We start from the raw sequence: 11,644 nt of genomic DNA, 5'->3' as shown, positions 1-11,644 counted from the left end.
CCCAAATAGCTGGGATTACAGGCCTGCACCACTGTGCCTGCCTGCTCTGCAGTTTTGTTTGTTTGATTTTTTTCTTTTTTTTTTTTTAGTTGTAGATGGATACAGTACCTTTATTTTGTTTTTTTAATGTGGTGCTGACGATTGCACCCAGTGCCTCTCAAATGCTAGGCCAGCGCTCTACCAGGCTTACTCTGCAGTTTTGAAGCCCTCCCAAAGCCATCATTGTATTCGACAGTGGAAACAATCATATGAAGTTGACCCATTGCCGATCAGGAGATGGAAGCTCAGACGGTGAAGGGTCTGAAGTAGGCTGGGGTTGTGGCTCAGCGGTAGGGCGCTCACCCAGCGCATGTGAGGCCCTGGGTTCCATCCTCGGCATCACATAAAAATAAATAAAATAAAGGTATTGTGTCCAACTACAACTAAAACATAAATATTGAAAAGTGCATTGCACCCAACTGACAGACCCAGAATTAGAACCCCCAGCTTCTCATTCTCAATATAACTTCCAACTCTCCTGGATCTGCATAGATAACTGCCTTAGGAGCGAGGGTCAACTTTTAATTGCAGTAGTTCCGTTTGGTTTTTGTTTGTTTCACTGTTGCCGGTTTATGGTTTGACAGAACGATGGCAATACCCGCTTGGCCATCCACCTGGCAGTCACTCACCTGTTCATTGAGGGTCTTCAGTGTGGACAGATAGCCCTGGCTCCTGGGGAACCGGCTTCCCCATAGCCCCGACCTACCCTCGTCTTAACATTCTGGTTTCTTTGGGGTGGAACCCGGGCCTCGCCCTGCTGCAAAGCGCTCTGCCCTGAGCTGCACCCTCGTTCTCCCCGGTTTAGAGGGACTTTTCTGCCTGTCGAGCCTGCACGTGCCGAGTGGCTCCTCCGTGGAAAAGACCAGACGGGGGCAGACTCCCCAGGGTCGGGGCCTTCAGGGCTCACGGGGCAGGGGGAGAGGGGGTCGCCCAAGTCTCGGGAGGACGGGGTGTGGGTTTAAGGCGGAGCTGCGGACGGCAGGCCGAGACTCGCGGAGGGGCGGCGCTGGGCGGCGCTGGGCGGGGCCGGGCTGGGCAGGGCTGGGCGGGGCCGGGCTGGGCAGGGCGGGGCCGGGCGGGGCGTGGCCGGGCGGGGAGGGGCGTGGCCGGGCCGGGCGGGGCGTGGCCGGCCAGGGGACCCGCCGAGCCCCGCAGCCCGCAGTCCGACGCCGCCCCGCTCCGCTGCAGCTCGGCCAGCCCGACTCCCACCCCGTCTTCCTCCCGAGTGGAAAGGAAGGCTCCCTGAGCTCCGTGCGGACGTGGCCGGAACTGACCTGGGACAGTAAGTGGCGTGGGAGACGATTAGGGAGAAGGAGCCCTAAAATCACGTCTGTAGGGACGGGGACGCCCGGTGCTTTCGTTTTCCCACTGAGGGCAGTTTGGGCGGGGAGGGGACCGCGCCAGGACGACCGCTGCCCGAGCCCCGCGGCAGGGGAGCGGCCACCAGGGCTCCCGGCCGCAGGGTGCGGCCACTCGGGCTCCCGGCCGCGTCGGCTCCGGGCCGAGAGGAAGGAAGGAAGGCTGAGATTTCACTTTCTGTACCTGTTGCCTCCCGCCTCCGCCGCCACTGGGCTCCCAGATGACCAGGACAGCCCGGAGCAAGGCCAAGGAAGGGGCGGCTGGGATGGGGAGGCGGCCCGGGGCACCCCTGCGGACCAAAAAGGGAACGTTTTGAAACTCGGCCGTCCGAGTCCGCGGGGCAAACCCGAGTTTCCTGAGCAGCGGCAAAAGGCCAGACCCAAAGGGACCGAGACCGAGTCCTGTCGCCGCTAGGGACCGCAGCCAGGAGGGAGGAGCCCGGCCGGGCCTGTTCCGTTCACCCCCTGGCCTCCTTTCACCCCCTGGCCTCCCGCCTTTCACCCCTGGCCTCCCTCCTTTCACCCCTGGCCTCCCTCCTTTCACCCCCTGGCCTCCCTCCTTTCACCCCCTGGCCTCCCTCCTTTCATCCCCTGGCCTCCCTCCTTTCACCCCCTGGCCTCCCTCCTTTCACCCCCTGGCCTCCCTCCTTTCACCCCCTGGCCTCCTTTCACCCCTGGCCTCCCTCCTTTCATCCCCTGGCCTCCCTCCTTTCACCCCTGGCCTCCCTCCTTTCACCCCCTGGTCTCGAGCTCTACATCGCGGTTCTGCCCAGCCCCTTCCATTCTCCAGGCCCAGCCATTTGCTTCCCGTCAACCCAACTCCAAGGTCTACTCCCCTTCCTTGTCCCTCTTCGGGAGGGAAGTTAGCAAACTTCCGCCCGGCCTGCTGCTGCCCACGGGTCGGATTGTGCATTTCCACGCGTTGGAACATAGTCAAAGGAACCGCGATGCCAGGGCGGTGGGGGGCTCCTGTGGCCCCCGATGTTCAGAGAGACCCTCAGCAATTTAGGGAGAACCTGCTGTAGAATAAAGCAGGGAGAGCTGGGGCTGTAGCTCGTGGTAAAGCTCTCCTGGGTTCAGTGCCCAGTACCAAAAAGAAAAGGAGCAGGTGGAGTTTATATGAGAATCAAATTTAAAAGATGAAGTTGTATAGGAAGAGCCACGCCCTTTGGTTTAGGTTCTGTCTGCAGTTGTTACCCGGCTGCAACAGCAGAGTGACAGAGTCCCTATGGCCAAAAAGGTCTGAAGTCACTTCTAACTGGCCCTTTACAAAGAGAGAGAGAGAGAGAGAGAGAGAGAGAGAGAGAGAGAGAGAGAGAGAGATCCCCAACCCCTCCTGTTTGCCCTTTTCCCTCTTCTCCTTTCCATGCAAAAGGGGAATCACATGTTGTGACAAAGCAGGTTGACTGTCTTGAGGGAGGTAGATGAGACCGTGAATCTCTGAGGGGGTGGAGGAAGGGTTTGGGTTAAGAATGAGAACTGTAATAATTGAGTCTTTTTTTTTCTGTTACTTCTTTCCTACATAATTTTTTAATCTTGATATTTTACTTTTGCTTTCCTCAGATGTTAAGCGCTTAGCGAGTGTGTATTTTTCAAATTCTTTCACAGTATCTGTTCGTCATATTGTTTCCTCCCTGCTATCACAGTCTCCACCAAGTAAAACTGCAGGCTCAGAGACACATTCAGAGCACTGATTCTCCTCTCCTTAGCCACTGACCCCCTTGGGCAAAGCTTTCCCATCTCTGGGCCTCCTCAGGAACTGTCTCCAAGCCCCCTTGAGCTCTACAAATTGCACAGTTCCACCTCTGAAATTTGATAAGTGGGCTTCACTTGCTTTGGAGAATTACCTCTGGAGCAGGAAGTGCAAAGAGGTCTTCATTTTCTCCTGTAGCTGATGGAACCATTTTCAAGAGAGGAAAAAAAAAAGTTGAAATTACCATCAACACTAATGTTCAGGAGCAAAAAAAGATGTAAAACAGTCACTTTTAAACTGGAAAATCAAAGCAATCTGAATTCTGCAAGGAAAGGAACAGGAGAAGCCCCTGTAGGTATAGAAAAGGTACAAAGCCGTGATCCTCAACCAAGAACCTCTTCCCTCTCTCTGGTCCACCCCGCCCCACCCAGCCAACCCTTTTTGTGTCATCTGATATACTAGTGAGATAGTGAGATTTTAGTTCTGATAAGAAAAGTGTGTTGTGCAAACACATCTGTTTCTAGGCTGTGGTATTTTGTATTTCCTCCAAACCATAACTTTTCTTGAAAAAACAAAACAAGTAAAGCAGAGGGGCTTCTCCAAAATTGTGCTGTTGGAAAAGGATCTACCTCTAGAAGGTTCAGGGACTCTAAATGCACATGATGCAATGAACAGCAGCCCCTCAGCTGGGCGGGTCCAGGCCTAGGGAGACAGGGAACAGCCGCTGTGGAACTCAGGTCTCAGGCTGGTTCTTAGCCCGTGTTAGTTACAGGACCTGAAAGTCTCCAGCTCTGGGTTCCAGGAAGTCCATCCTAAGCACAAACTACAGGCTAAAGGCTAGGTGGCAACCATCACCATCCAAACACAAATATTGCTAAAGCCGAAAGATAAAGCCTCAGAGGAAGGGTGTGACCCTGCAGTTGCGGAAGAGCCTGCAGTCTCTGCCCCTGTCCACCAGGGACAGCACAACAGCTGTACGCTCCAGGGCCCAGGGCCCTGCTGGAATGAGCCTACTCAGGCCCAAAGAATTTCCTGTGAGGAAAGTAGAGTCCAGCACAAGATTTTAACCTCCGGCCCTTCCTGGTGCAACCACAGCCTTGGCTCAGCTCTGTGATGAGAAGTCCCGCCAAGCCTGTGGGAATTAGAGGCACATTGGAAGGGAAAGGAGCCAAGGTCTACAGATAGGGACCTGGAGGCACAGATTTTAGGGGTGGCTCCGCCAAGCTTATTCCCTCACAGGTAAAATTAATGACTCCTCTCAAATATGAAATTCACTTTTGAACATCTGGAATGTTCTTATCTCCCACCCCATACACCATTACAGCTATGCTCTTAGTTTTGTTTTTTCAAGAAAATCTGTGAATCCCAGGGATTTGGTATTACTTTTTCTTTAGTACGGGGGGTTGAACTCAGGGGCACTCAACCCCTGAGCCACATCCCCAGCCCTATTTTGTGTTTTATTTAGAGACAGGGTCTCACTGAGTTGCTCAGCGCCTCACTTTTGCTGAGGTGGGCTTTGAACCTGAAATGCTCGGTGTCCTTGTGGATTCGTGGACATACAGCTATACATCAGTTTACTCACGATTTCTAAAAATATCAGTCAGCCCTCATCTACGCAGTCTCCTACTTCCAGACATACCTCAGTGCTCCATATGTACCCTCACTACCTTCTCATGTGAAGTAAACACATGAGAAGTATGAATTTCTATGGCTCCTTGGGCCCCTTGGGCCCCTGAAAAATGACCTGGTATTTTAGGAAGCTGCTCTGACCCAAAATGAGGATTCTCCAGTGTGTTCTCCAGTGTCCAACCCTGGACAATTTGCCTGTGTCTGAGCCCTTCTTTTTTTTCCTCCAAAGGCAAACATGCCCCACCCCACAGAGACTGAGCGGTGCATCGAGTCCCTGATTGCCGTTTTCCAGAAGTATGCTGGGAAGGACGGGAACAGCAGCACCATCTCCAAGGGGGAGTTCCTGAGCTTCATGCATTCAGAACTGGCTGCCTTCACAAAGGTACTGGTCCTGACCCCCACCCGTCTGCCCACAACAGGAAATAAGACCCGAGGACCAGCAGCTGGCTCCCCCACATTTGTGCCCCCTTCTCACTCCAATCTGGGTGGTCCATACTGAGTCCCTGGGCCTGGGCGAGCTCTGCACAGCTGCTCAAGAGCCTTTTCTTTGAAGTGAGATGTGCTTTAGGAATCCAGATGTGCACACTGCATGAGCAGGGAATGGTGATTTGTTTTTTGAAAGCACTTCATGTTTAATGGGTTACTTACTGGAGTTGCATGCAACACTTGAAAGGAATGTCCCACTGGATTTACAAAGTCTGGTAACCCCGAGAGTCACAGAAAGAACCCTGGACCAGGAAAGGGAAAGCCTGCTTCAAGCCCAGACCTGCCCTGACCATGTCCCTTCACCTCTTTGAGTCTGAGTCTGCATGCGGAAAATGGGAATATTCATAACCCCTTTCCTGTTCCTGATACTCCAGTGAGAATAAATGTGGTGGCATATTTGAAAACGCCTCAGGAATTGCAATATAAAGATATTGTTGTCTTTCTAGAACCAGAAGGATCCTGGTGTCCTTGACCGCATGATGAAGAAGCTGGACCTCAACAGTGATGGACAACTAGATTTCCAAGAATTTCTCAACCTCATTGGTGGCTTAGCCGTGGCTTGCCATGAGTCCTTCATGAAATCTGCCCAACCCCAGAAGCGTGTGTGAGGCCCCCATGAGCCTGGCCTCAAAACCTCCCTCTTCCCTCGAGTCACCCCGTCATTCCAGCCCCCATGCACCCGGAGCCCACCACCTCCACCACACTGGGGAGCCCACTCCTGCTCGTGATAATAAAACAATCTTTTTTTTTTTAAACACACACTTGAGAGTCCATAAATTTGTGCGAGAGAGGGTGGAGTGTGGGGAGAATGTATGTTAGATAAACGGAGCCATTACCAGGAGCAGCCCTCCCTCGTTCAGTATAAAGACGCTTCTTAGGTATATGCATAATCATGACAAAAGACACAAGCAGCATCGTCCCCAAATTACTCAGACTCCTGGGGAGATGTCACCTATTGTCATCGTTTACTCCTGTCTTTCCACCCCTGCCACAGCACTGTCATGGACCCTAAGGACACGTTCTGCAAGACAGATGAGTTCCTGCCGTCCATGAGCTTACTTTCCTGAGGGGGGAGAGAATAAGGAGTGAATAACACACCAACCAGCAAAGGGCCGCGTAACGGGTCCCGGGAGGGGAGGACTACGTCATGGTACAGTGTGTGGCAGGGGTTAGGGAGGACCATTCTGAGGAGAGCTGAAGGACAGCAGGAGCAAACGTGGAAGGAGCGAGAGAGCACTGTAGGCCCCTCTGAGCACAGGGTCCTCGGGTGAGGAGGGCTGGGACCTGAGGAACAGGACGGGGGCCCGTCTCCCCAGGTCGTCATGCCTGGCTGTGGGTTCCTTGTTTGTTGGAGTTAGTGCCAAGGCGAGGTTTAATTTCTAAACCCTCTGCAAAGGCAGCAGGGAGCGAGCCCAGAAAGAAGGTGAGAAGGCTGGCCCAGGGCTCAGGTAACACCTGGGAGGGGAGAGGGGAAGTCAGGGAGAGAAAGAGAAGCCCTTGCCAGATGGAGACCGGATCTATGAGTAGGACCAGCCCTGCTGTCTCTGTTAGATTCACAGAACCTCGAGCATACGCCTGCATCAGGTCTACGAGAACAAAAGCACAATCAGTTTAAATTTAATTGATTTATGGCTAGTCTGCCTGACCCCCAGTATCAAATGACTGACAAGGGACTCGATTTAAAAAAAAAAAAAAAAAAAAAAAAAACTTGCCTGGGAACTTGCACATTTCCCAGGGAAATCTCATATGCAGTCAGAGAGCTCAACCCAGGCTGAGTCACTCCTCTTGTCTGAGAGGCAGCGGGTATCTGCACCCTGCCTTTGGGCGTGTGCGCCTTCGCTCTGCTGCCCTTCAGTGAATCTTTGCCTGCGCCTTGCTTTCAGCACATCCTGGAACTCTTCAGCAGGACCCACTTGGCTGAGAGTCCCACTGCTTCCTTGGAGGGACACCCTCAGACCCCTGTCTAGTAACAGGATCATCCCTGAGAAGCACTGGGGGAAGCAGTGTGTTTCCAGAGAGCCTCTGATTCTTTATCCGTCTGTGAGTCTTAACTAATTAGGGAAAAAAAACCTCTCCGGATCATGGTTGATTCCTGTGTACGTAGAAGGGGTCACACCATTTCTGAGGTGGTTTGGGGCTCTAAGATTCTAAAATGAAAGCTAGTGTCTCAGACTAGCTGGTCCCAAATTTTTCAGATATCTGAGTTCCTTAATTTTTTGGCAGCACAATGGGAGGATCTGTAGCCACTAAATCTTCATATTCCATTGAGGGTTAGACCCTGTCTGGAAAGAAGTGTCATCCCAAAGAACACTGTGGCAGGAAGAGATGGAAAAATAGCAGGCAGCTGACAGAGCCAAAGGGGAAGAGAACATGATTCCGAGGGCAGCGCTGGGGAGCCCCGCGAAACACTCAGCCTCCTTTAAATGCCAATGATGCTCCCGGGGCTTCCATGCCAAGCCTTTCTCCCTCTCACTCCTCTTCCTTGTGACTGTGGCCTCCTCTGTGTCTCCAGGTACCACAGGGACCAGGGACCACTCACATGTGTCTCCCAGTTCTAGCTCCCAAGCGTCAAAGCTTTCTCCCAGGCGTCTCCACATAGCACGATAAGCGTGTCTTGTTTTTGTGTATTTATTTATGGAAACTATTCCCTGATAAGGTGTGCGTCAGGTTCTGGGTTCAGGCACAGGGAGAAAGAGGGTGAAGAAGGTTCTCATCCTGAAGAAGCTTGCGTTCTTGAGCTCATTACATCCCAGAATGCACTCACCATCTTCGCAGGTGCCTTCCACCAATGATCCCCAAGTCAAGAAATGCCACCTCTGTCCACCTAGGTGTCCCACCCAGGGACGTGGCGATCAGCTTTGACATCTTCTTTTCCTTCATGCCTCGCTCCATTTCTCCACCTAAATATCCCCTGAGTCCCTCCCCAGCCCTCCCTTCCCGGGGCACACCCGTGTTCACCTGGTCAAGGTAGCCGTTCCCTAACTAGCCTCCGCCCCTGGCTTTGCCCCTCTCCAGTCCGTTCCCCTCCTCTTGCCCGAATGCCCTCCAGATGCCTGCCCTTCAGTGGACCGTCTGTGCCCTCGGGCATGTGCAGCCGGGCACAGGCCACCCGCCTTGGCTCACCACCTCTTCTTACCTCCCTTCCCGGCCCCCTCCCACACATGCCCTCTAAATCCCAGCCACCCTGAGCTTGTCTACTTCCCTCCCTCCTGACCTGAGCTCTGCCTGAGCACCCTGACCATCCTCACCCCGAACCCTCCATGGCCCAGCCTAGATGGTCTTTTCTCCAGGACATTTTGCTCAACTCCTTAGTTGGGATGAGATCCCTTCCTCATGGGATGGTGCCACGAACCTCCCCATAGCACTTCCTCTGGGCGAAGTGTATGTCGGTCTTGTTTACTGTCGCATCCTCACCCCCCCCCCCATACCATGACTGGACACCACACTCTGTTATTCATAGAGTGATCGAATGGTCAGGAAGATAAAGCTGTAGGGCCAGTGTCTAGCGGAGGGAACGTCTCAACAGAACGCCAAGAGCAAGTGTAAGAACGCCAGGGGCTCTGAACCGAGTGGCGGGAAGGATGCGGGAAGTTTTGGGTGCAGACACATTTTAAGAGTCAATAATTTTGACCAAAAAAGAACTATCTAAGGGAGCAACTTGAAGGTGTGGAAGTCTTTTGTTTTGTTTTACCTCTTTCATTGGAGAAACCAAAGATGATAAACTTAAGATTAAAAATGTTTGAAATCACCATTATGTGGGTGGTTAGGGAATCAGCCAGGATGTATTTTAAAAATTACAGCTGTGTGTTTGATATCGATCGCTGTGGATGACCACAAACTTCATGACTTCGAGCAACGCGGTTTGCGATCTCAGTTTCCCTGCGTTGAGAGTCTGGACGTGGCGTAATTGGATCTTCTGCTTTAAGGTCTCCTACAAGGTCCAAGTGTCACCCAGGACTGACTTAAAACCTCTCTGAGGATTGACTGGGGAAAGAATTGCTCCCTGGCTCCCATGGTTGCTGGCAAGATCCAGTTCCTCAAGGGCTGGGGACATCAGCCTTTACCTGGCCAGCGGTCAACGGTCACCTCAGTTCCTTGCCATGCCAGCCTTCCCAGGCTTGCTTCATTAAAGTGTGAGAGCTGGGAAGGTAACAGAGGGTCAGCCGGCAAGATCAAAGACGCAGACCTGTGTAACAAGGCATGGGCGCTGTGGGAGGCCAACCTCACACGTGACTGAGTTACACACCCTGGCTGGGTGCTGAGGCGCTCAGTCGCAGAAATGTGGCACCCTTCTTGGGTTCGAGGGTCAGTGTCTCCTGCATGGGTGTGTCTTGCTACAGCCCCATGGGTGGAGCTATGTTCACCTGTTCCTTTGTAATATAACCCCTTGCCCTGTTTAGGATAGAATCTTCCATGGAAGTGCCTTGTGTGTGTCCCCTTCTCTTACTGTGCCCTTGGGTGTGGCCTACCCAGGTGTCAGTCAACCTGCTGACAGTGGACATCAGGAAGATACTCAGCCCCCTGAAACCTGACCCCTTGCCTCATTTGAGTAGCTTCTCCTCAATAAAAGGGGTCAGCACGTGCTCTCGCTCTCTCTTTCTGCGGACCCTTAAGGTCAGAGGAGCCGTCACAGCAACCCCAAAGAGAAAGGTATTTGTGTCTCTTGTGGGGTTATTTCGTGCAGCCCAGTCAGCCCAGTTCAACTGGAGTGACCCCTGAGCCTTTTAGTTGCGAGAACTGAAACCCGGCAGGTCACCTTTGCTGGACTGAACAGTTAGAGTTATGGCTCTAACACCAGAGTGTGGATACGAAGATACGGGGATAAATGGCAGCCTTCTAACATCCACTCCACAAGCTGCATAGCAAGAATCTACTCACTGAAAGTAAGGACCGCTCCGAGGATGGGATCGCTGACATCCCTGGAACTGGACCCTGTTACAGGGGTACCTTCCTGACCCCACATCCTACACGCCTCCTTCCCACCACTTCACTAACTTTTAAAAAGGGTGTGCTACCTTCCCGCCTTCATTTCCTACTTTACCTTTTTAAAAATTTGCCCACCAAATGATTTTCATACAATAATCTGTAGACCATAGTCAGGGAACTCTATTTTCCCTGGATAACCTCCAACTCACGGCTCTGATCTGTGAGCTGCTGACCAACAATAATTCTCTATCCCCAGCTCAAATCTCTCTCTAGAATTCCAAGCTTATCTATTCAACGTAGCGCCTCTACCTCTCACCATTAGGATGATTCTTATTGATAGAAAATTCCATTCACATTGCTTTAAGCAAAAGCAGGAATCTATTGGCTCAAGTTACTGGAGAATCGGGGGTGGCTCTAGCGTTAGCAGAGCTTCCCTGGCTCTGCTTCTTGAGTGTTGGCTCCATTCTCAGAGCCCTTCCAGGGGGTCTTGAAGCGGCCAGCAGCATTTCTAGGGCTACAGCCTCTCAGATTCTGATCCACTAGGAAAGGGGAATAAAATAACCACCTCCATCCTAGAATTTTCAGCAAAGGTACTGAGAGCTCCTCCATTTGGACCAACTTAGATCATGTGACCAGCCCTAGGCCCTTCACTGTTTCCCAAGGAATGCAGTGTACTCATTAACTCAGGCCAACGTGCCCTGGACTCTCAGGACTGGGGTAGCCCCCACCAAACTATGAGAACCAAGAAGTAGGAAGAGCAGATCGTGGGTTGTTTTAGAAGGAAGGGGCAATGGATGCTACAAAAACAAGGGACAAGCACACAGAAGGACACACACCTCTAATACAACAAACATGTCTGAACTTTACCCATTTCTCCCAGAAACCGGCCTTCTTCTCATTCCTGATTTCAGTGAATTGCGTCATCCTTGACCTGACCTGGCCAAACCGAGCACCTGGAGATCACCCCTCCTTTCCACCCTCAGTGCCTTACTTCAGAATCCTAGCTGACCTACTTAACCATCTCTCCATTCCTTCTTTTTTTTTTCATTAATATCATGATTTTTTTCAGTGACATATTTTATTATGGTTACTTAAGTGATATATGTGCATGGGTTCATAGGAGATTATTTTTTTCCATCTCTATGCATATCTCCATCGGTGATTTTTTTTAAATTATTTTATTAGTTGCTCAAAACATTACAATGATCTTGACATATCATACATTTGATTCAAATGGGGTACGTAATCTGAATCTTATTTTTCCACGTGTACAGATTGCAGGATCACATTGGTTATACAGCCACGTTTATACATAGGGCCAAACTAGTGTCTATTGTATTGTGCTGCCCTTCTATCCCCCCCCCTCCCCTCCTGTCCCCTCTCTCCACCCAATCTACTGTGACAAGTTTCTCTCTCTCTCTTTTTTCTTCCCCCTCACACCATCTTATAGGTAATTTTGCATAACAATGAGGGTCTCCTACCATCTTCCCATGCAATTCCCCTTCTCCCTCCC

General features: G+C 51.7%; 1 protein-coding gene across 1 annotated transcript; it reads left to right on the top strand.

Annotated features, from left to right (window-relative positions):
• Positions 1-1,151: 1,151 nt before the first annotated feature.
• S100a11 (S100 calcium binding protein A11) lies at positions 1,152-5,964 on the top strand. Its single transcript, XM_076861990.2, has 3 exons — positions 1,152-1,321; positions 4,949-5,101; positions 5,652-5,964. The coding sequence occupies exons 2-3, from the start codon at positions 4,955-4,957 to the stop codon at positions 5,811-5,813; spliced, it is 309 nt and encodes a 102-aa protein (XP_076718105.1). The 5' UTR covers positions 1,152-1,321; positions 4,949-4,954; the 3' UTR covers positions 5,814-5,964.
• Positions 5,965-11,644: the final 5,680 nt, after the last annotated feature.

Source organism: Callospermophilus lateralis, chromosome 7 (genome assembly GCF_048772815.1).
Source record: "Callospermophilus lateralis isolate mCalLat2 chromosome 7, mCalLat2.hap1, whole genome shotgun sequence".
Lineage (NCBI taxonomy): Eukaryota > Metazoa > Chordata > Mammalia > Rodentia > Sciuridae > Callospermophilus > Callospermophilus lateralis.
Note: the sequence above shows the minus strand (reverse complement) of the source record. Positions and strands in the feature narration are given on the sequence as shown.

Coding starts and splice junctions, on each gene's coding strand:
- S100a11 (XM_076861990.2), top strand. CDS start 4,955: ATGCCCCACCCCACAGAGACTGAGCGGTGCATCGAGTCCCTGATTGCC. Junction 5,102..5,651: donor AACTGGCTGCCTTCACAAAG/GTACTGGTCCTG, acceptor TTGTCTTTCTAG/AACCAGAAGGATCCTGGTGT.